General features: G+C 33.2%; 2 protein-coding genes and 1 pseudogene across 2 annotated transcripts; 1 reads left to right on the forward strand and 2 right to left on the reverse strand.

The window, feature by feature from the left end:
• Positions 1-11757: 11757 nt before the first annotated feature.
• On the reverse strand, positions 11758-12596 carry LOC131642424 (kunitz type trypsin inhibitor 104-like). The gene has a single exon (XM_058912669.1). It carries the CDS (start codon positions 12594-12596, stop codon positions 11991-11993), a length of 606 nt encoding a protein of 201 aa, XP_058768652.1. The 3' UTR covers positions 11758-11990.
• Positions 12597-15478: 2882 nt separating this feature from the next.
• Positions 15479-16170, forward strand: LOC131642427 (bZIP transcription factor 29-like; annotated as a pseudogene).
• Positions 16171-19823: 3653 nt separating this feature from the next.
• Positions 19824-20498, reverse strand: LOC131642426 (kunitz type trypsin inhibitor 104-like). The gene has a single exon (XM_058912670.1). The coding sequence runs from the start codon at positions 20486-20488 to the stop codon at positions 19880-19882; it is 609 nt and encodes a 202-aa protein (XP_058768653.1). The 5' UTR covers positions 20489-20498; the 3' UTR covers positions 19824-19879.
• Between the last annotated feature and the right edge of the window lie 4608 nt (positions 20499-25106).

Here is a 25106-nt window from a genome sequence, read left to right on the forward strand (position 1 = left end):
ATAATGACCGAGAAGCAGATTAGGGAATGAATCCCACTCACTTCTATCCCATTATATAATGTTCAAGAAACAGATTAGGGAATGAATCCCACTCATTTCTATCCCATTAACTAATGTTTGAGAAACAGATTAGGGAATGAATCCCACTCATTTCTCTCCCATTAAATAGTGACCGAGAAACAGATTAGGGAATGAATCCCACTCATTTCTATGCCACTAAGTGATTGAGAAACAGATTAGGGAATGAATCCCACTCATTTCTCTACCACTTTCTTAATGTGATTCGCCTCTTTATTTATTAATGTTTTAAAGTTGAAAAGAAAAAAGAATGAAAGAGGGGAGACTAACCTATTTTCTAGCCTAATTTATTCTAATTCCTACTTCTAATTCTAAAGGGAGCATTAAAATGGTATTAACAAAATAGGCCAAAATATGGCCAAAGTCACACAACAAAATCATACCAAAAAACATACAAAAATTAACATGTAAATGATACAAAAGAATAAAAGAAACAATTCAAGCATTAATACAAAGTTAACCTAAAAAATACTACTATTTTTATGAGTTTTTGTTAATAAGAGAAATCTAATTCAAACCTAAAAATACACTAAAAACCCATTAATCCTAAAACTAATATTTTTATTGTTTTCTATATCATTGAGATCACCTAAAAAACAAGAAAAAAAACTATGTGAACCAAAACCTAAATCTAGCATGAATTTGAGTGGCACAGGGGGTTCAGTCATAAAATAGTGGTGTGCCTAGTAAAACTGGCGCATGGCCCAGTCAGAATTAGCCCAAAGTTATTTTTGTTATAGATTTTGTGAAGGGGCAAAAAATAGCGCAGCATTGGGCCTTGGGGTGAAATGGCGAAAAATCGGCCCAAGCTATTGTTCATTGTTTTTTCTTCAGCCACCAAAGTGGTAGTGATTCGGCCCAGATGCTTTTTGGTGATCCATGATTTTATTTGTTCAGATATTTTTCAATTAACAATTTCATCAATTAAAAAAATAATAAAAAAATAAATTAAATAATGAGAAAGAAAAGGGGATTAGGTTAGGGATTGTGACCTTTAAGATTCACGCTAAGAAACTCTCTCCCTCTCCTCACTCGTAACGCCGCAGCGGTGGAGATCTCTCTCCGATCGGTCCGTCCCTCTCCGCCGTGAATCCACGAGCACGACAACGCTTCTACCTTACTCTACACAACTCTCATCTCCTCTGTTTCGAATCCTTTCTCAATCGCGCAATCTCTCACGTCTCCATTCTGAATCGAGCTCTCAAAATCAATCCTCAAACTCGCTACGCGTTTCTTGGTTCAGAACAATTTCGGTAAGCTTGTGCAATTTCTCCCTTTCGATTCTTTCTTCTCCTCTTCTTCTTCGCATTGTTGAGTTCTCGTTGTTTGCAGAGATTGAGAGCGAATTTCTGTGTGTAGTTGATGACGATGATGATTGAGATTGAAGCTATGGAGGTTGCAAAGTTTTTGATGAAGTGATGAAGATGACGAGAGAAAGATGAAGACGCGAGATCCAGAAAAGTTTGTTACAGGTATCGATCTCCTCCCTCTTTTTTTCTCTTTGGTTCTGTGTTGGTTTTCTGTTTGGGAGATGATGATTCTTTCTGGTTTTTCTTTGTGATGATTGAATTGAGGAAGGTGATTATTGAAGATGGGAGAAGATTGTGATTGAAGGTTGTGTGAAGAAAATGGATGAAGGTCGGTGAAGAAGTGAAGATTGGGAGAAAGTGTAGAGAGAAGAAGATGGTCTGTGGAGAAGTGAGTGAAGTCCTTGAAGAATGATGAAGATGGTGTTATATAGAGGTGAAGAAGATGAGAAGAAGATGATGATGAGTGATGAACTGTGAAGAAGGTGGAAAGAAGAGTCCAGAGCCTGCAAGTGATGAAGGTGTTGACTTATATAGAGGTTGAGGGAAGAGATTCTGAGAAGGTTCGTTTCTATTCTCCCCCTTTTTTTTGTTAAATGTCAGTTACTAATCTGTTATAAGGCAGTTAGAAGGTTAGTTATGAGCTGGCAGTTAGAGTGTGAGAAAGAGTTGTTAGAAGTTGGTTGTTAGTTAGTTAGTTACTGATTCTGTTTTTATGTGAAAGTCTGTTAAAGAGAGGTTATAAGTTAGTGACCTGGTTTAAGTGGTTAGGATTCAGTTGGAGGGATAAAAAGGTTAGGAAAAGTGGTTACAAAAGTTAGTTAGGGAGTTTGTCATATGGTTAGTTTGGGAAAACAGTTAGGGATTGGAACTGTTAGCAAACATAGTGACTGTTAGTTAGTTATAGGGTTGTTAAAGACTGGTTTGAACTGTTGTTTGAATTCAGTTGAGTCAGTTTTCTGTTTTGGTGGATGGTAGTTGTTTTGGATTTCTGTTAGAAGTTGCTGGCTTTTAGAATTGGTTAGGAAAATTGTTTTGGTTTTGAAACTGGATATGAGTTTTTCTGGATGGAATTACAGGGACCATTTTGGGTTAGGGGCTGCAATGTTAGAAGTGGTCATAAAGGTCTGTTATGAGTCCTGTTTGAGACAGTGAAGAGAATGGTTATTTATGTGTATTGCTGAATGTGTGCGTTAAGTGGTGAACTATTTTGAACTTGCAGCATTGAACTTGCTTTGTTCTGTCTCCTTTTTTACTCAAGTGTATTCATATGTGTTAAGTACTTGCTGCAAACTTCATGATGATGTTTTGAACTGATGTGGATTTTTTGTGTGTTGCAGGGAGGACAGAACCAGTGCAGCAGGCTTTTCGCATGGATAGAGTTTATCTTGGAGAGGTTGTCTTGTGCAAGCTTGTTTCGGCTCAGGATTTTGTAGCATATCGTGGAGGATCTATGTTGTAGCATATCGTGGAGGATCTATGGAATAAGCTTTGAAGATGGATGTCTAAGATTTAGGACCTTCTTTTTGTGTAGTTTTGTAGAGATATTTGAAATGATGTAATGGACACTATTTTTTTTTGGATATGTACATTAAAGTTGAACTTGAATTTGGAAAAAAAGCCATGGTGCACATGAATTTAATCTTCTCTTTTGAATATTTAATCCTTTGAACCTTGAGAGGTGATGATCTTTAATCAACTTCAGTAAAAAATCTTTAATTCTGCAAGTGACTTATTTTGCAAATGACAAGCATCTTGAAAGAAAAACCGTGTCTTGATCCTACATATTCCGCAAATTCAATGTCTCGAGCCATACCTCTGTTATTTCCTTCTTCGAATGATGATTCTCATAGACAAAAAGAAAGTCTCGAGATTCCTTGAAAGTGATATGAAGTAGAGTAAGAGATATGATCATGAAGATATCCTTGATATGAAACTCCCCATACAAATGGACCTCAGCCGATGACCGCTAAAAAATTTAGTCTCGCATGTTGATGAAGAAGAGCCAAAGATATTGAGATTTAACAACACTTGGCTCGTAGCATCCTTAGCATAACAGATGGCAATCGTAATCCAACCGCCCTTGATAACCTTGATGAAGATGACTTTGCATCTTGGTGCAGGGGAAATCCACAATAACCAATATATCAAACCTCAACTCCACCAACCATGATTGATGAAAGATCCGTTCACAACAAGCTTGAATTAATATTATAGTCTCGAAGCAATGAAGAAACCCTCCTCTTCTACATCCTCGATCCCATGCTGATTTTATTGATTAATGATGCATGATGTATATTAATACCCTAATGGAGAGATGTAAATGAAATGCAAAGTTTAAGCCAGTTAAAAAATAAATATATGGGCAAATTTTGGGGTGCAACACATAGGAGTTAATTTGAACGATTAAAGGTTTATTCACTAAGGGCTTAGGAATAAACACCCTTAAGACCTAGTAATCAATTGTGTCAGAAAAGTTGTTAGAAGATCAAGTTAGAATCGTAAAAGATCCCAATCAAACACCTTCCATAGCATGTTACTCATGTCTTTCTAAACCTCTCAATCACTTGGTTTATTTTATTCGCAATTACTTTTAAATTTTAGAAAATCAAATCCAAACATTAGTTTTTGTTTAATTGAACTACATTTCGAACTCTGCATTGTTACGCAATCCTTGATATCGATATTTGGGGACTTTTCTCATTATTACTATCAAGGGCATAATAGTACACTTGCTATTTAGCGATCAATATCTAAGTGAGCTTTACAGGGAAAAGTCAAGTTCTGGAATGCTTCTTGGCAATGCTTCTGAAATAATGCTCATCAAATGGCTTCTACCTCTAACTCTCATAAAGAAGCTTATGAATTTTTTTTTAAAACTCTGACGTTATGCACAACACAAGTTCTGAAGATCCTGAAGGTCAAGTTCTAAAGACTCCGAAGACAATATTCTGAAGAACAAATTCAGAAGACTCTAGAGACAAGGTTCTGAAGACTCTCATACAACTTTTGATCATTCTAAACATGCTGCATCAACACGCATTCTAAAGCCTTTGAAGATTCGAAGATAAGATCAAAAATGTTTTATGTGAGTAAACAATACATGGTACAAGATCAAGTATTCCTTTCACTACACTGATTTTATGGAGAAAGGACAGTAATATTGTACCATTTTGCCTCCCACTTGCTGTCGATGTTATGCAAGGATACAACTAAGAAATTGTGATATTCCATTTTCACCTTTTAACGAATCTTTCTTTGCCTATTTAACGAATACTTGGAAGAATGGAAAAATAAATTTTGCACAACAATCATTTGATCGAAAACACTAAAACTCTGTGTAATACAGTGGGAGAACTGACTTTTTTAAATGTGCGGATAGCAAGAGTCGTCACCGACTTTTATTTTATCCAATTTAGGAAGGCAAAAAGAACAGGAAAGACCTTTGAAAAGAGATTGAGTTCGGGGGGTAGGTTATACAAAGGGAAGGTGTCGGCACCCTTTGTATCCATGGTTATCCATGGGCTCTTAATTGCTTATCTCACTTTTGAATTGTTTGATTTGTTTGAAAGAGTGTAGTGTGTGTTTAGAAAAACATTTTGAAAAGAGCTTTAACTTTGTAATGATCTTCGTACGGATGTATACAAAGTGTAGTCTTTGAGAATTGTTTCGAAAAGGAGGTGTGAAAAGAAATTTTGAATTGTTTGAACTGAGCAAGCAATTAGGAACTACCTACCCTAAGTTTAAAGTCCTTCTTGTTCTTAAAGTCTTTCGTTAAGAGAAAGAGACTATCCGTACCATTAGTTAGTGGAAGTCCATTCATTGGATGTAAAGGGACATCGAGGGTCATCGTATTGCCATAGGGCTATCCATACCATAAGGAGGATAGGAAGTCCTATGAATTTATCAAAATAGTCATAAAGGCAACAAGTAGGGGTGGAAATAGGCCAGGCCGATAACAGGGGCCTACAGGCTAGCCTATATAGGCTCAGGCCAGGCCACACATTATTTTTAAATAGAAAAGGCCTAGGCTTCTTTATAAGCCTATTTAGTTAAAAAGGCTAGGCCTCAGGCCCTAAAAAAAGCCTTTTAAGCCTATCAGGCCGGCCTATTTAAATAAATATGAATATTTTTTTATGATCATTATGTTATGTTTTGTACTTTGAATTAAAATACATAAATAAAACTTGGTTATCTTGAAGAACTTGTGAAAATAAGATGAAAACACCATAAAAACATTGATTTCATAAGTTCTCTTAAACAAATAGTCTCCTAGAACTTATGCTAATAGGTAAGTTAAAATACGTTAGTCTATTTAAAAATTATTTTAATTGCTTATTTACATATGTCTAAAACAAATAGGCTTTTATGTAGGCTAACAGGCTAAGCAGGCCTTCGAAAAGGCCAGGCCGAGGCCTAAAAAATAAGCCTACGACAGGCTACATGCCAGGCTTAGGCTTCGATTTTTTTGACAGGCCAGGCTTAGGCTTGGCAAAGCCTAGCTCGGCCCAGCCTATTTCCACCCGTTGCCAACAAGTAATGATACCTTAGCAATCGAAGGGACTATCATCATTTAATCGAGGGACAAGATCATTTATAACATAGGCAACATCGAAGGGACTATGATCTTTTTGATGATTTTTGTTCGTAGGCAGCAGGCTAAGGTATCCCTACATCCGAGGGACTTGACTATTTAATCGAAAGGCAGCATAAGAGAGATTACCTTAAAGGTGAGTGTGTGAAACAAAGTAATTGATTTATTTAATCCTGAAAATTAGGGTTATTCTAGGTTGATTTTAGTCTTGCCATACGATCCTATTAATCATACATCTAACAGTTAAAGTTCACAGTCCATAGCAGTTTATATGTGCGGAAAGTAAAAGCAGAAAAATAAATCTACCCTATTACAGGGCTTCGGGATGGGGGATTACATAACCAAAAACGAGGGATGCGGAAAGTAAAATGCAGAAATTAAAGTGCAGGAAAATAAAGGTGCGGAAAGGAAAATCCTAATTACTATTACATCAAAAGGAAATTGCAACTTATACACCGTCTAGAATTTAAATGAATGATTAAATAAATAATTAAATAATAACAAAAACAATCATGCGACGTTCATTGGAGTTTTGAGATGAGAAGAGAAATCGGGAATTAAAATTTAAGGTTTGAAAATAAATGAAAAATAAACCTAAGTCTGGCTGTTATTACTAAATTGATTGTTAACCTAAAAACCTAATGGGTTAAAAACCTAATGGATTAAAAACCTAATGGGTAAAAAAACCTAAGGGGTTAAAACCTAGACTCGAGGTTAATGGGCAACACCTATCTAATACGTTTTTGAGTTTTTTTATGGTTTTTTTATTTAAGGCTAAACCTAATTAACCTAAATTATCTAATTGATTAAAATTATTTAACCTAAAATTTAATCCTAATTATTAAATTAACCTAAAATTAAATATTAATTAACCTAAAATTAAATTCTAGTTTATTAATAATTAAAGAAAAATCAATTTTTGGTATTTTACATGACTAAAACTAATTAATTAAAAATAATTGTAAAATTAATTTTATGTTAAAGGCTAATCCTAAAATTAAAAGGTTAATTATATATTAGTTTTTTTTCAAAAGGTTTGTAGTTAAAGAAAACATAAGGAAAAAAAAAACAAAATAAAAAGATTTATATAAAAACAAAGGAAAAAAAACTGGCGTACGATCAGGTGTGGCAGAGGCATGAGAGTCCATGGTGGAATGTAGGCTCAGGGGCATTGGATCCATCCTTAACATCATCCGAGGGCCTTAATACAAAGGTGAACCATATATCTCCATGAAGCAGCGCGCATAGGATCTGGAAACAAATAAGTAAAAAAAAAAACATTGCATAAACCTGGGATGGAACCCAGGTCGTTAGAATTACTGGTTCCCACGCTTTTGGCTGATTGAGCTGCTGTTTTATGTTGTTAGTGGAATCATCATAAAATATAATAAGGAAAAAAACGTTACATATGGTGAACTAAAAAAGAAAGTCAAGTTGGGCCCCATCTGTGCATAGAGGACCAATCAGAGCGAGAGGGAGAAGGTCGGGATTGTTGACCGGCCAATTGCAATAGGAGAGAGGGACAGACTTGTTTGACAAGCGAATACAAAGACGCCACGCCTGCAATCAGCTTTTCAAACCACCGTGCATGGTGGTTTCCACCGTCTTCTCCGACTACCCCCAAACGTCAACCTGCATAAATCAACAAGAAACGAGACCAAAGCAACCCAGATATACTAAATTGGATGTTGCGAATTCAATGGCATGGTTAGTTTTTGATAATAATACTTGTAAGTACAAAAACAAAGAGGCATGACCTAACAATGGCAAAGGTTCATTCCTGCACTTAAACTCGTGAGCGATGATTCAAAACAGTTCTATATTTCCTCATGAACATAAATATATGCGTCACAATCATTTATATGCCATGAATGGAGAGTTTGAAATTCAAGAATCTTACCAAACCGGTGCAATCAAGGGAGGGCTTTCTGGAGTTTTTGGAGGATGGTTGATGCTATGGATAAACTCCTGGGAACCTCAGGAGGTGATTGTTGATCTTAGTTTGCTTGGACAAGGCCTAGAAATTGAAATCCGATAGTGCAACTTTCTTGAGAATTCTTGAGATTTTTGGAGCCCTATTCTCTTGCAGTTTCCATGTCCTTTTTCCTCTTCTTTTGAGTCAATATGATTTAGAATATATAGGAGAGCATACTAGGTCAACTATAATGGAAAGAATCAAGTGATTGGAAGCTTAAATCTTTAATTGGAAATTTGCATGGAACTTTCTATTTTGGCTTCAATTTTGATTCAATCTTTCTCAATCAATCTCACATGATTTATAGGTCAATATTTGCACAATATTTGATTGATAAATTTATCAATACCATATCTTTTATATTTATCATTATTTCTTAATTAAATTTTGAATTAAAATGAATATAATTCAAAATAAAAATAAATAATAATGCTAATAATAAAAATATGGCGTGGTGGGCTCTTAGATACTTTATGAATATATTTAAAACCCAAAACTTTGGCCCATTAAGTGAAAAATTCAAATTTGCTCACTATGACCTTCATACACTTTCTCAAAATTTGTCAACTTCAACAAGTCACAACTCTCTCAATTTTTATTGTATGGAGGTGTTCTAGGACTTTTTGGAAAGCCCAAGATGTCCTCTACAAGCCACTTTGGAACCTTTTTTTTGCATTTGGAGATTTTATCCTGATGATATTGGTCCTGACAAAAAATAGCTTTTTGTGAGCTTCTAGAAGAACCTGTAATGTTTTGGCTCATATCTCTCAGGTGATGCATTTCCTAGTCTTGGGACCAACATCAAAGTTGTAGATAATTGAATTTACTTGATAATAAGCTTTCGTTGAGAAATTTCTGATGAACCATGTGAGAGTTATGGCTGGTCAAAGTTCAGTTAACTTTTTAGTCAAAACCCTAATTTAGAAACTTTGAGTTTTGTTGATTTCAGAACATTTCTTGATGAATCATGATCAACCCTTAATCAAATGATGAATCTTACTTCAAATGAAAGATGTTGACGAAAAATCTTGGTTGTTGACCACAGTTGACTTTTAGGTCAAACTAGTCGACTGTTGACTTTTTAAGCATTTGACTGAGCCAACTTGAGCTATGAGGCTTGAAACTTGACATGGTGATACTTTGAAGCATATGAGGAAGTGTGAAGACCACTTGAGGCATTAGGACCTTATTTTACCTTGAGATGAGCAAAACCCTAGTTGTAGGCTCGTTGCTTAGGAGACAGATAGTCATGCCTATTTCTTGTGTGGCCTTGAGTAGCTGAAGATCATATGAGCCAAAATATATTGAAATATGATGGGCAAATTTTTGGGTATGATACTCTGTATGATAGAAAAGCATCAAGCAAGGAACTTTTGTTCATACACTTCCTCTCAAAACACTTTTGGGTTATTCATTGTATTCATTTTGTGTGATCTGCTTTATAGAAGCAACTTTCTACACACATCTTTGTATCTCAATCTTTGAGTATATTTGGTTCTTTAGAGACTAGGGTATAGTCAAAATTCTCAAGAAGACATTGATAGTAAGTCCTTATGGTTGTAGTTAATATTAGTTTTAGTGGATTAAGTCCTTGTGAGAAGGCAAAATCACATTGGCACGTGGATTGAAGGTAGCTTAATTAACAGCGAACCAGGATAAAAATATTGTGTTCATTATTTTTATTCTAAGTTATTTATTTGATTGTCTTGGGTCCAAAAAGTTTTCATTCTTGAAAGCTAATTCAAATCCCCTTTCTTGTGTTTGCTTAACCTCCATCTATCAAGGGTAATCAATGTGACATTTTGAAAAGTAAAATTGATGATCTTCAAAATAAACTTGATAACTTCACTAAAGGAAGAGATAACTTGAATCTTTTGATTAAGAACCTAAGAATAATAGTAAAAGCTTTAGCAATATTTGCAAGGTTACGAATGTTTTTGGTCCCTATAAATATCTCAAATTTCATTTTTAGTCCCTATTAAAAAAATTACATGTTTTAGTCCCTATAAATTTTTTATGCATGTAGTTTTAGTCCCTGTTATTTTTTTAAATTTTGAAAACTGTTTAATTATCCTTAAAATTTTAAATTTTTGAATAATTTTTTTCATACGTGTTTAGAATATTATAAAATATTTCTTAACCAAGTTATAGAATTTTTTATAATGAGAAAAATTAAATATGAATTTTTTAAATTTCAAATGATAATTATAAAAGTAATGCAAATCTAGACTTAGAAATCAAATTTTGAGTTTCTTTTTATTCGAGGAGCTTTTTATAACGTTCTAAACTGTCTGTAAAATAATCATTCAAAAATACACATCGGTTTAACCGTAGGGACTAAAACTACGTGCATAATAATTTTATGAGGACAAAAATTTGTCAATTTTTTAATAAGGACTAAAAATGAAATTTGAGATATTTATAGGGACCAAAAACATAACCTTTTTTTATTAAACAGAACATAGCAATATAGTCGCCTTTATTACAGTAATTGAGCTATATAGCAACCATATTTCTCTTTTTACACTGCAATTCTCTTTATAAAAATGCGAGGGAGGATACCCTTGTTTACTTTCGTAATTTTTTTATTAAAGAGAACACAGTAATATAGTCGCCTTTATCACAGTAAAAAGAGAAATATGGCTGCTTAAAATATGCATTCCCTTAACATCAAAAGACCCCGAGGATTTGAGTATCAAGGGTCTAAAAATCAACTCTTGACATAAATATGTTTGCCAACTTGAATTCAAAAGATGATATTGACAGTGACTTCTCAATTTAGACATATGAAGAAATATATGTGCCCTCTTATTTCACTCGTAAATGAGAGAAATTTCCTAGAATCATATATTGTTAGGTTATTGCCTTGATTGTGATTTATCAGTTAAGTGTAGGTTTTATTAGATTGACAATACGATATATCTTATTGTTGACAAGGCTAAAAATTGTTTTTCTAGAATTCTGGATTCTAAATATATATTAATTCAATGCACTTCATGATTGTTTTGGGTTAGTTGTTTGATTCAACATGCAATCTTTGTATACCGATTAAGGTGTTTTATGTATATACAATACTGTCTGACAAGCATAGTCAATCTCTTACGCATTTTACTTCCTCTACTTAAACCGGTTTCAAACTCTAATAAGTTTTCAAAACAATGTTTTTCAAATCGGTCAAATTTTATTTGGGAGGTTTATTCACCCTCCCTTACACGGTTGCATTCTCGTATTCTCGCCCAATAATTTATGTTTCGTAAGGTATATTTTTGATTAATTAATTCTTACAAATTACACATCTCTGATCTCAGTAACTTGTACGTTGGAGTATTGACCTTACAAATACATTCTATTCTTTTTCAACTGGAGACTCGTACCGTCACAATGGAGAGCTTCTACGACAACAACTATGAGCACCTCACCGAATTTCTTTTTCTGCGTCAGAATAATATTTTAGAAAAATTCTTAGGTAGACACACATATAGGAAAATCTTTTACACACAACAAATCACAAAATATTAATTAATTAAAAAATAAATATAACATTTTTTCTCTCCTTTTTTCACAACCACCTCATAAATCCAATTAAAAAATAAATTAAAATTTAAATAAATTAAAATTTTGCTCTATTTTCATTAGTTGTTTCTAAAAATTAAATATGAATTTATAGTCGTTTTCATGCCAGAATTTCTCAATATTTTATTTTATTTTTGTTGAACATGTAGATGAAAAGGAAGAATCATTATTAAGCACACATTTGTAATATGTCACTAAATATAACAATTTTTTAGTGTTTGATTTGTAATATGTCACTAAATATATCATTACAAGATGACTATAAATAAAATACACTGGATCCAACTTATTTATTCTTATACTTAGGAGAGAAAATACACATACCCAACTGAGCCTTTATTCCATGATAGAATGCATCTAACCCTTTCCTTCCATGATAGAATACATGATATCAATATTTATTGAAAAGCAAGTGAATATACGAAACAAACCACTGAAATAAACTTCACCATCCTACTAATAATCATTCCTTCTGGAACACAACAGGGAGTGCACCACCATCTAAGGCCAACAAAATCTTTCCATTCTCACGAATAACACCAACAGTTCCACATTCAAACTTACAACTTGGGCATACCTCTGCAGGGCACCATTGGATGTTATAGATACCTCTACTTTGTGTTGACACAATCCTAAAGAAGTTACCATATGATCCAACTGTACTGTCATCCCTTCCGGTTATAATCAGCCTCCTTCCACTCGTAGCATCTTTCTCACCCACTCTCCATGATGTTGACTGCGCGCAAGTTGAGACAGTTGCAAATGTTACTCTCAAGTCTCTGTCAAGAAACACGTCGTCTTCATCATCATCGGCAAAAGGTGTGAATACCACCGGAAAACCGAGGGCCAAGTCAGTGTTGACAAGACCAACTTGCAGAGGGCATGGGGCGTTTCCGGTAATCAATGTAGAACCTCCTCCATTGCCTGTGATAGCAGGCCTGATGAAGTATTCCTCATCGTCCTCAACTGCGTCGCCACTTGTGTCTATCACAACTTGGGCTATTGATGTTGTTGCCATCAAAAGCCAGACATGAGCAAGGATGAATACGGTGAGGAATCTAGTTGACATTATGGATTAATCTTACTGGCTCACACTCTCTCTCAGGTTATATGAAAGAGGACTTTGGCTTTGTGTTTGTTGCTGTTGATCACTAGGCAAAGTATTTATAGGACTAATCATGTGTTCATGAGTAAACAAAAGTCCAATTAAAAAATTCACATGAATTTCCATATTGCAAGCTTGCTTTGTAACTCATACGGGACAAATTAAATAATTAATATTTAGCGAGAATGGATGAACAAAAGTAAGCATTATATTTTCCTTTGTTTTGATCGCATGATTTTGATAGGGTGGAAATGGTGAATTAATTTCCTAGTTTGAATCGTCCAATTCACGAAGTATATGTTAGTTGCGTACAGAAACCAAAATCTACAAGAACGATAAAACACTTTTGTCTCTTTCATTTTGTTTTCCTTCTGTCACTAAAATAATAAATAATTAAACAAAACATTATTGTTTTCTTAAAAGTATGATAATATTACTCACGCATTTAACTAATATACTATGGATGAGACCAAAATATTCATTATGGTAGAGATATATCTTACGTGTTGGAAACTGACTTGAAGGAAATAGATTGGTTAGCAAAATTTGTGGCGACAAAGCTAGGAGATGGAAGAAAGATTATATTTTAAAAATATAATTCGATTGAGAACAACACTCTACAACATTTCTCCAATTTGTTTTTGCATTGACAGCATTGTTAACGGCCTCATCACTCATGACTTTGAAAGATGGAATAGTAATGAATAATTAACTGTAGGAACAGCGTGCGGAACTGATCGATATACTGCACGACAACAAACTAACTAGAACAGGTAGAGACAAATTTATTAGTATGATACTGATGTACCTCATAATGCGTTTTATCGAAGTGAGATGTCATTCTTTAGTATTTGCTTGAAAATGAGCACACAAACAAACGATAAATATGATATCAGGATGAGATGTAGTAAGATAAATGAGAAAGCCTATCATATCTCGATATTTGCTCTACATACTGCTTTTTCATACTCGTCATTGTCTAAGTTGCCCTACGTACTCATAGCAATTGAGATTGACTTTGCATTGTCAATGCCGAATCTCTTTAACAACTCTTTGTAGTACTTTGTTTTGTTAGGTTTCTTCCTTTGATAAATTTGCATTTCAAGAAAGTATCGCAACTCCTCCATCATAGATATCTCGAATTCATTTTGCATCATATTAGAAAAATCCTTGCACAAGGATTTGTTAGTAGCATCGAAGATGATATCATTGACATAGATTTGAAAAAGTAAAATGTCATGCTCGATTTTATTAGTAATAAGAGTTGTCTCAAATTTCCCTCTTTAAAATATTTTTTAAGCAGAAACATGCTCAATTGTTCGTACCAAGTCTGAGGGGGATGTTTCAAACAATAGAGAACTTTTTTTTTTCTCTTAGATGTAACCGTTCAAGAACACGCTCTTTAATTACATCCATTTTAAACAGTTTATGCATGAAAAGACTAATAACATCCTTATGTCTTATAATCTAGCTACATTAGTGTAGATTTCATCAAAATCTATGTTTTCTTGTTAATTGTACTATTTCGCAACTAGTCTTGCTTTACTTTTTTAAATAAGGGTTAAATATGTTTTTAGTCCCTATAAAATTACCAAAAAAGACTTTTAGTCCCTATAAAAAAATATTGACTTTTAATCCCTATAAAATTACTTTTGCACTCAGTTTTAGTCCCTGTAGAGGGACCAAAAGTGAGTGCAAAAGTAATTTTATAGGGACTAAAAGTCAATATATTTTTTATAGGGACTAAAAGTCAAAATTGAAATATTTATAGGGACCAAAAACATATTTAACCCTTTTAAACAATTACATTTTCATTAAACTTGTCAAGAAAGGCCCATTTTCATTAAACTTGTCAAGAAAGGTTATAGATTTGGTTAGGGATTGTCAGGTTATGAACCATTCGAAATATATATCTCAAATGATATTCTGAATTCAATGATTAAAGTGGCACACTTATCAAACAAGTGGCACAAAATCTAACTCCTGTTAAAGACTAATCGTTCAGGAAGAAACTGACTTCAAGATATTCACTAAAAAATCAGCATCCTTTAATGGAGACGGGTATAGTTTGTGGAAAAAGAAAATAAAGTTTTTCATATAAGAAATGAATCATGGTAATTTTGTTAGGATAAGGTTTGAGGAATTTGAGTGAGAAACCACCCTGATTTTGTAGGATTAAGACTTGCAATCTGTGAGTGCTCTGGGGTGTGAAATTATGTGCAAAGTTTTTATTCTTTTTGGATATTTGCTTAATTCTCTTGTAACAAACTTAACAAAAATTTGACACAAGTTATAAATTCGAACTTGTTTGATTTTTTTTATTTCAAGTTAACTTGCTTTTGTTTGAAATTGATATGATATGTGATGAATTATTTCAAATTAACCTGCAGGTATTATAGGATTTTAGCTTTTGAGGTGATTTGCATTCATTTTCTTTAATTTTTGTTTTCCAAAATTTACACTATTATTAGTTCTCTTATCTAAGCAACTAGAAATGAATACACTGCACAAGGTGAATTTGAAGTTAATGAGAAGTCGATTCAGTTGCTGTTGAAGGATAGGAACAATCTTGATGGATTTGGGAGAGAGAGTTTTAATGTGAGGAAAGAGGATGATGCGGCTGCAATGGATGATTTGTTTAGTGCCTACACGAACTTGGAGAATATGAATAATATGAGTTTCTCTGGTATGGAAGATAGTTGAACTAGTGGTTCAAAGACGGTTGAAAGCAGTGATAATGAAGTTGGGAGTCATGTAAAAGGAATTGGTTCTAAGGGTGTGAGTTCAAGCTGTTCAGATGAGAAGAGGGAAGGAATCAAAAGGAGTTCTAATGGAGAAATTTCTCATTGGATGGTTACATTGGAATTTTTTATATTGAAGATGGATTGCCTATGCTTCCTCCTTTACAAGGTCGAGCTGGCCGACACGCGCCTAGCAATTCAATGGACAGTAGTAAAACAGCAGAAATTGGCATGGAGTTTGGAAAGGGTGAGTTCAGCTCCGAGGAGATGAAGAAAATAATGGAAAATGATAAACTTGCTGAAATTGCCGTGTCTGATCCCTAGCGTGCAAAGAGGTAAGAATGTCATTTTTCGATTCCCGTGTTTCCCGGTCTTATGGAAAAAAGTTAAAAAGTAAAACTATAATGACTTGTCATTTATGTTGATTTCTCTTATAGGATTTTGGCCAATTGTCTATCAGCTGCTCGCTCTAGAGAGTGGAAGATGAAATATATTTCTGAATTGAAGCACAAGGTCCAAACTCTTCAGACAGAGACTACTACATTGTCTACTCAGTATACCAAATTACAAGTGTGTATCATCTGAGTTGAGCTGAGATTCTCTTATCTTCGGATTGTGAATCATATTTTTTATTGATTCTTTACTTTCTTTATTGGTCCTATATCCAGATGGATTATTCAGAGCTTAAAAATGAGCATAACAAGTACAAATTGAGGCTTCAATCCTTCTTGGAACAACAATCCCATCTGAAAGATGGTATGTGTATGCATTTTCCTTCTACTATATGTTTTGGTTAGATTAAATCTATTTTAACTCATTCCTCCTTTTGAGTGAAGTGCAAACTGTTTGTTTTTAAGTGGATGGTTGTGTTTTTCTTGTACGGAAATATCCTGCATATATGATCACGCTCAAGGATGTCTGGTTTTCTTTATTTAGATGTGTGGTTTTCCAGTCAGGGAGTGGCTCAGTTGCAGTGATATGCTAATATGTCATGTGTGACATATATATAAATGCAGGGGACTAAGTGGTCTATCAAATGGGAGCTCCTCATTGGATGCAATAAAGAACATGAAGTCTATCACAATTTTGTAAGAATGAAATTCTGCTAATTATCATATCTCGGTCTCTGAAGTAGCAAAATAATATTTACTTGTCCTTTTTTCTTGTAAATTATTCTAAGAATTTAGTTACGATTATTGCAGAGAATTGAGGAATAACAACATTTCTGGTTCAATTCCTTCCTTCATTGGAGAATACCAAAATTTGACTCAGTTGTGACTTGTGAGTATCACTTGTTTGTGCTTTAATTGGATGCATTATAAAGTTATAACCAATTAGGTAGAAGTTGTTTCACAATAGAACATGTTTTGTTGCTTTTCCAAAGCATGTCTCTGACCTAGTTCATGGGATATCTCATAAAGCATCAATGTTTTCAAAAGGAATTATGTGACATTTATAAGCCACATCATTTATGATCAGAGGTTAAAATGTTCATTACTTGTTTGGCACAAACTTCCTATTCTAATATCAAATTTTCATTTCAATATTGTCTTTGTTATGTGATATAAGGATGATCATATACTTATGCTTGTTCTTGCAGGGACTTAAGCTTCAATAACATCTCAGGACTAATTCCCGAATCAATTTTCAATTTGAGCTCGCTCTCTTCTTTGTATATTGCACCTCTTAATTCTCAGTTTATATTTTTTTCTATGTATCATTTAATTTGATGCATGACTTTTTGAAATTAGATAATATAATTTTGGTGTAAGATTTATACATGATGATGGTAGAATATGTTTGTTTTGATTATAATTTTGGTTTATTGAATAAATGTTATATAAAAATATTTGGTTATATGAAATTAAATGCAAATGGTTGAAGAGGATAAGGACGTAGAACGTATTTACACCCCATTTTTATTAAAATATGGTGTAACTAAGAATGTATTTACACCCAATTTTTTATAAAATAGGGTGTAATTAAGAACGTATTTACACCTAATTTTTAATAAAATAGTGTGTAATTAAGAACGTATTTACACCCGATTTTTATTAAAAAGGTGTAACGTAGAACGTATTTATACCCAATTTTTATTAAAATAGGGTGTACGTAGAACGTATTTACACCCAATTTTTATTAAAAAGGTGTAACGTAGAACGTATTTATACCCAATTTTTATTAAAAAGGGTGTAACGTAAAACGTATTTACACCCGTTTTTTATTTAAAAAGGGTGTAATATAGCATGTATTTACACCCGTTTTTAAGCGGATGTAAATTTGTTTGATATTTCTCATCCGGTGAATATACACCCGTTTTTTATTTAAAAAACAAGTGTAAATTTAATAAAAAAATAGGTGTGATCAACCTTTTTCTGATGACAAAGAAAGTGATATGAAGAAAAGGAAAATTGTTTCACTAAAAGCTACTACAATAAAATTATGGAATCAGAAGATGATGAATGTCAAAGTAGATTAATCAAACATGAAACTCATGTGTTTCAAAAATTCAAGGAGTTCCTAAGGCACGAAAATCAAAATTTAAGTTTCGAAGAACAAAGTGAAGAAAGATACTCTTTCGTTCCCACATGTCACCAATGTGGAAAGAAAGGGTACATAAAACCAGATTGTCCTTAAAATCATAGAAGATCCAAGAAAATGTGAAAAGAAGTTAAGACAGCTTACATATCTTTGGATGAAAATGATGTGGAATCATATGACAAGGAAGAAGAAACCGTGTGTCTCATGATAAATCATGAATAAAATGAGGTAACCTCTTATTTTTACTATCAAGACTTGTTTCACATATGTAAAATGCTAACTAAAGAAACAAGTAAATTAAAATAAATTTTCTCTATCTCCAAAGACGTTATTTCTTTCCTCAAATTGAAAAATAAAAATTTATTGGAAGAAATAGGAAGTCTTAAAGAGAGACAAGATGATCTGATTCAAAACTCGTCTTCTCACAAAGTCTTAGATGAATCTATAAATTGTGATCGATGTGACATTTTGGAAAGTAAAATTGATGATTTTTGAAACACGCTTAAAAAAATCACTAAAAATATTTTGTTATGTAACCAAAGAGCGTCTTACAATAGGGCTAGTTTTGGTTATGAACCTAAGAATAATATTGTAAAAGCTATAGCAATATTTGTAATGCCTAACCAACATCTAAAAGCAAAACCCTAAAGTGCAATTATAGTAATAAGGACGATCATATTGCTATGTTCTATTTTATCCAAAAACAAATATTATGAACACAAACAAGGGTATTCTTTCTCGCATTTTTAAAAAGAGCATTGCAACGTAAAAACAAAAATATGGTTGTTCAAATTATGAATTCCACTAACATATGGATTTGAGTACCAAAGGTCAAAAAGTCAAATTGTGATACAAATATGTTTGTCAACTTGAATTCAAAAGATGATATTGACAGTGACTTTTCATTTCATACAAATGAAGAAATAAATATGCCCTCTTATTTCACTCTTAAAGGAGAGAAATTTCCTAGAATCACATGTTAGGTTATTTCCTTGATAGTGATTTATCAGTTAAGTGTAGGATTTGTCATATTGACAATACGAATTATCTTATTATTGAAAAGGCTAAAAGCTATGATTCTAGAATTCTGAATTGTATTGACTTTGTGTATTTACTCGTCTTGTGTAAATAGATATTAATTCAATACGCTTCATGATATTTTTTTTGGTTAGGTGTTTGATTCAATTTGTCATCTGTATATATCGATTAAGGTGTTTTGTATATATATCGTACCGTCTGACAAACATAATCAATCTCTTACGCATTTTACTTCCTCTACGCAAACTGTTTTCAAACTCTGATAAATTTTCAAAACTAAATTGTTTTTCAAATCGGCCAAATTTTATTTGGGAGGTCTATGCACCCTCCCTCCACTGTTGCATTTTCGATATTCTCTCCCAACAATTTACGTGTCGTAACTTGTACTTTTGACTATAAGTTCCTACAAATTACACCTATTCGAGCTCACTAACTTGAATGTTGAAGTGTTAATCTTACAAATATACTAGATTCTCCTTCACCAGAAGACTCTTGCCACCACACTGGAGAGCTTCTACGACAACCTCTATCAGCACCTCACTGAATTTCTTGATCCGCGCTAGAATTATTATTATTTTTTTGGTTCAACATGAAGATGAAAAGGAAGAATCATCATTAAGCACACATATGTAATATATGTAATATGTAACTAAATATAACATTTTTTTGTGTTTGGTTTGAAATAGGACTATCATTACAAGTGATTAAAAATAAAATACACCGGATCCAACTAATGTATTCTTTATTTATTCTTATTAAAGAAAGTATACACACCCAAATGAGCCGTTATTCCATGACAGAATACATTTAACCCTTTCCTTCTTTCATTATATTAATTAAAATGAACTACATGTTCAATATTTATTGAAAAGCAAGTGTATATACATAAACACACCACAGAAATAAACTTCACCATCTTACTAATAATCATTCTTTCTGGAACACGACAGGGAGTGCACCACCATCCAAGGCCAACAGAATCTTGCCATTCTCACGAATAACACCAACCGTCCCACATTCAAACTTACAACTGGAGCATACCTCTGCAGGGCACCATTGGATGTTATAGATACGGCTAGTTTGAGTCGGCACAATCCTAAAGAAGTTACCATATGCTCCAGCTGTACTGTCATCTCTTCCAGTTATAATCAGCCTCCTTCCACTCGTAGCGTCTTTCTCACCCACTCTCCATTCGGTGGACTGCGCGCAACTTGAGGAAGCTACAAATGTCACTCTCAAGTCTCTGTCAAGAAGCACGTCGTCCTCATCATGACGGGGGACAAAAGGTGTGAATACCACCGGCAAACCGTTTGCCAAGTCAGTGTTGACAAGACCAACTTGCAGAGGGCATGGCGCATTTCCTGTGATCAATGTAGGACCTCCTCCATTGCCTGTGATAGCAGGCCTGATGAAGTATTCCTCATCGTCCTCAACTGCGTCGCCACTTGTGTCTATCACAATTTGGGCTATCGATGTTGTTGCCATCAAAAGCCAGACATGAGCAAGGATGACAACAGTGAGAAATCTAGTTGACATTATGGATTAATCTTACTGGCTCGCAATCTAAGGTTATATGAAAGAGGACTTAGACTTTTTTGTGTTTTTGCTGTTGATAGCTAGGCAAAGTATTTATAGGACTAATCATGATACCATGCAACGAATAGAATGATTCATGAGTAAACAAAAGTCCAATTAAAAAATTCACATGAATTTCCATATTTCAAATTTGCTCTGTAACTCCAACGGGACAAATTAAATAATTAATATTTAGCGAGAATGGATGAACAAAAGTAAGCATTATATATTACTTTGTTTTGATCGCATGATTTTGATAGGGTGGAAATGGTGAATTTATAGTTTGCATCGTCCAATTAAGGAAGTATTATTTAGTTGCGTGAAGAAACCAAAATCTATAACAAGGCTAAAACACTTTTGTCTCTTTTATTGTTTTCCTTCTGTCCCTACATTAATAAATAATTAAAACAAAATGTTGCATTTCGTGCATAGCTTTCTTAAAAGTATGATATATTATGCAGGCATATACAGTTTGATGACAATGTGATCCCAACCAATTAAGCACTTTGTATAACCTACTCAATTATTTTGGATTGTAAAAGAGTGAAATATTGTAATTTCGTAGCATAAAACTCTTACTTTTACCCTAAATAAAAAAAAAAGTGAAAAAGATGTCCTTTTTCTTAGGTTGTGGTTAATATGGGACTATTGGTACCATTCGTGAGAATGGAAAGATTCTGTTGGCCCTCGGTGTTGTTCTCCATAAAATAAATATAGGGCGAGGGTGAAGTTTATTTGTGTGGTCAATTTTGTAGTACACTTTGTCTGCTAAAGTTTATCACGTTTCTTTAAATGCATGGTTTCTAGTAAATTTCTAGAAGTGTTTAAAGCCTCCTAATAGAAAATTAAATGATCGATTTAGAGAAGGTAAATAATTGGTCACAATAGAGATTGATTTAGAGCCTAATTTCTCATAAATATTAACCAAATATTAACCAAATTTTAGATGGTCACTCTTTTGGTAAGATAATTTTTGAATTTATAGCTTATAAGCTCATATGACAATAAAAGACTGGTTTGATGACTGTCTTTTTATCACAAGCTTATAAATTATTTTATTGACTTATAGCTAACTTTTCAGACGCTATTTCAAATACCGTTTTAACTTATAGCTTATCATTTTTTCTTTCTATTTTTTCCTTATTATTTTAAATAAAATTCACTACCCTCCTTTATAATTTAATTTAAAATAAAATATTTATATATTAAATGTTTTTAGGTCATTTTAATTTATCAACTAATTGAACAGTTAATTTTAGCAAACAGTTCAATTAGCTTATCGACTATAAGTCACCAGTCATCAGCTATAAGCTATCAGTCATCAGCCATCAGTCATAAGCTATAACCTATCAATTAGCTTATCAGCAGACCTCTGTTTTTACTAAACATATTAGGCTATGTTTGATAAGATACAATTTTGAGCTTATAGCTTATAAGCTCATATGACAATTTAGACTAGTTTGATAACGGTCTTTTCATCACGAGCTTATAGCTTATTTTGCTAACTAATAACTTATTTTGTAGACGCTATTTCAAATAGCATTTTAACTTATAGCTTATAGCTTATATTTTTTCTTTTTATTTTATCCTTATTATTTTAGTAAAAATTCCCTTTTATCTTTTATAATTTATTTGAATTTAAAATAAAATAATTACGTATTAAATATCTTTTATGTCATTTTATATTTATAAGTTACTTGAACCGCTAATTTTACCAAATACTTCAATTAGTTTATCCGCTATCAGTCTCAACCATCAACCATAAGCTATAAGTTATCAATCATCAGACATCAACTATAAGCTATAAGCCATCAGCTAATTTATCATTCAACTGCTATTTTTACCAAACAGAACTTTAACCATTTGCATAACCATTTTGATAATTGAGAAAAATGTTTTTCATCATAGAAAAATGTTTCTCTAAATTTTCATTCCCTCTCGATTCTTTATCGCTTTCATTTAATTTATGTGTTTTTTATCTCCTTCGTACCATAATGAATTGTAAAGATTTTTTAGGGACGACAATGGGTAGATTTTGTTCAGGATACTACAATACCGTCATTATACTTGTGGTGTATTATATGGGTACCTCAATAGTAGGGGTGGCAAACGGACATGTTCGTTCTGTTTAGGCCCGCTTTACAAAAGCCCGTGAAAAAACAAGGCGGAGCGGACATATTTGAAAGTGCGGGTCTAAAACCTTGTCCTGCCCCGCAAAAAGTGAGGGCGAGGCAGGGAAGACACGCGGGCATTGAACCTTTTAGGCCTAAAAATAGTAAAATTGTATGAAAAAACTCATGCCAACAAAAGCCCGCAAAAAATGAGGCGGGCGGACACGTTAAAGAGAGCGAGCCTAAAACCTTGCTCTGTCCCGCGAAAAAGTTCAGGCAAAACAGACTTTCCCTGCGTGTCGGGCCCATTTTGTCACCCCTACTCAATATCCATACTCATACTAGTTTATTCGCGTTTGTAGTAAAATTAAATCAATTAATTCTAAAATATTACTCCCTCCGTTCCTTTTTAAGTGTCGTTTTAGCAAAAAGCTCTTCCACCAAGATAGTGGATTATTAGAGTTACTTTTTCCATTATACCCTTATTTATTTTTCTCTTTCTAAATAAATTCAATCATATACTCTCTTTTTCCAATAACTAATTGAAAAATTTGAGGTGGAGTTATTGAAAAAATAAGGGTATAAATGACAAATTATAACATTAAATTATAAAATGATACTTAAATAGGAACAAAAACATTCTTCTAAAACGACACTTAAAAAGGAACGGAGGGAGTACATAATTTTAAGTTTTTAACAATATTAAAAAAATTATGAATCTTATTGTTGAATTAAGAAATAAACAAACACTTTTATTAAATTGTGTAATAGTTTAACAACGATATATTTTTTAAAAATTAATTAACGTACATTTTTATATAATTATATAAATAATATTATATAAATATGTAGTGTAAATATAGGGCGGAATAAATAATAAGATACTCGTACAGTATAGTATGTATATCCATTTATTTTAATAGATAATTATTTGAGCCCGTAACCGTTCTTATTTTACAGGTTTTTATATTATCTTTTATAAAAAAAAAATTCGAGTATCCATTGAATTCAGGGTAAATTGCCACCCCTTAATACAACTTCTACTGTACATCTACACCCATCTTCTTTTTTGGTTTTTATTTTAGGTGTTATCTCTTTCTTAAAATAAGAACACATTCATTTTTATCAAGACCCACCACCAACAACAGCCACATTTAGACTAACCTTTCATTTTTTATCAAGACCCACCACCAACAACAGCCACATTTAGACTAACTTTTGATTGAACTTTTCTTGCCACGAACAACATCACAATATGTTTGACACTATTTGAGATCCATCGCGGTCATCGATCACTCGTTGTGCTTCAATGTTAATCTTGGGATTGTAAAGTGCTAGAATCTTCTTCATAAACCTTATGAGGGCGACGTTGGTGCATTCAACAGTCTTCTTGGTTTAACGGCAATTGGGTGTTTGGTCAACATGTTACATATATCTAGTATGAAATTAAGGCATAGCCATCTTATAAATTTAAGGTGAATTTGACACCTTGTAAATTAAAAGAAAATATCATAATATTCTTGTTCAAAGTTTCTACTATTTTTAAAATTCACTCAAACCAATCGAAACTCATGCGATATTGGAAACTTCAAGCAACACTCAGAAATTCTTCAAAAAAGTGGATAAAATACCAAAACAAGTTGAAATTGCTGAAAGTTTTTCCGAAAATTTTAGAATTTTCAGAAAATCCTACTGAAAGTTATGAAAATTTCTGAAATTGTTACCAACGATTTAAAAAAATTTAAATTTTATTGAGTTCATTTGTATTGAAATTTTCAAATTTTTCGAAAAGCCAAAAAAAATTGCAAAATTTCATAAATTTTAAAATTTTCGGTACATACTTCTTTCACTAATTTTTGTCATTTTTTCAATTTTTCATTGAGGAGCAGGGGGGAGGACAGGTCCATTAGAGACATGATAATCGATAGAGTTGCTTCCCACCGGTTCTCATCATAAACGGATCGTTGAGCAGAGCCAGTTTTGCGCACCTCGGCACAGAGCAGCTAGAACTGTTTCTGAGGAGGTACCTCTTGTTGAGAAGGTTTCGGTTGCTGAGGTTGCTGATGAGGAGGTTGTTAGAACAAGAATTGTTCTGATCAATAATCTTAGTTTTGATGATAACAATGTATATGAATTTTGCTCAAGATAATGTGGTACTCTAATCCTATGCAATTTCCCTTTCAGGAAATATATAAAGATTATGCACAAATCAGCGCTAAGAAGCTTTGACTCAGAAGGTTCAGTATGCAACTTCAGCACATAGTCTGGCAAGACATCAGAAGATGGTCAAGCAGAATCAGAACATGGTCTATTAGAAGCATCAGAAGAACTTGAGTTCAGAAGCAGAAGCACTGAAGTCATGGAATCACGCTCAGAAGCATATCAAGATCAGGAGATCAGAAGATGCTCTGCACCAAGCTGTTTGTACTCTGATGATTTTCAACGTAGTATCTACAAAGAACAAATCA

The sequence above is a fragment of the Vicia villosa genome, unplaced genomic scaffold (assembly GCF_029867415.1).
Source record: "Vicia villosa cultivar HV-30 ecotype Madison, WI unplaced genomic scaffold, Vvil1.0 ctg.004993F_1_1, whole genome shotgun sequence".
Taxonomy (NCBI): domain Eukaryota; kingdom Viridiplantae; phylum Streptophyta; class Magnoliopsida; order Fabales; family Fabaceae; genus Vicia; species Vicia villosa.

Coding starts and splice junctions, on each gene's coding strand:
- LOC131642424 (XM_058912669.1), bottom strand. CDS start 12,596: ATGTCAACTAGATTCCTCACCGTATTCATCCTTGCTCATGTCTGGCTT.
- LOC131642426 (XM_058912670.1), bottom strand. CDS start 20,488: ATGTCAACTAGATTTCTCACTGTTGTCATCCTTGCTCATGTCTGGCTT.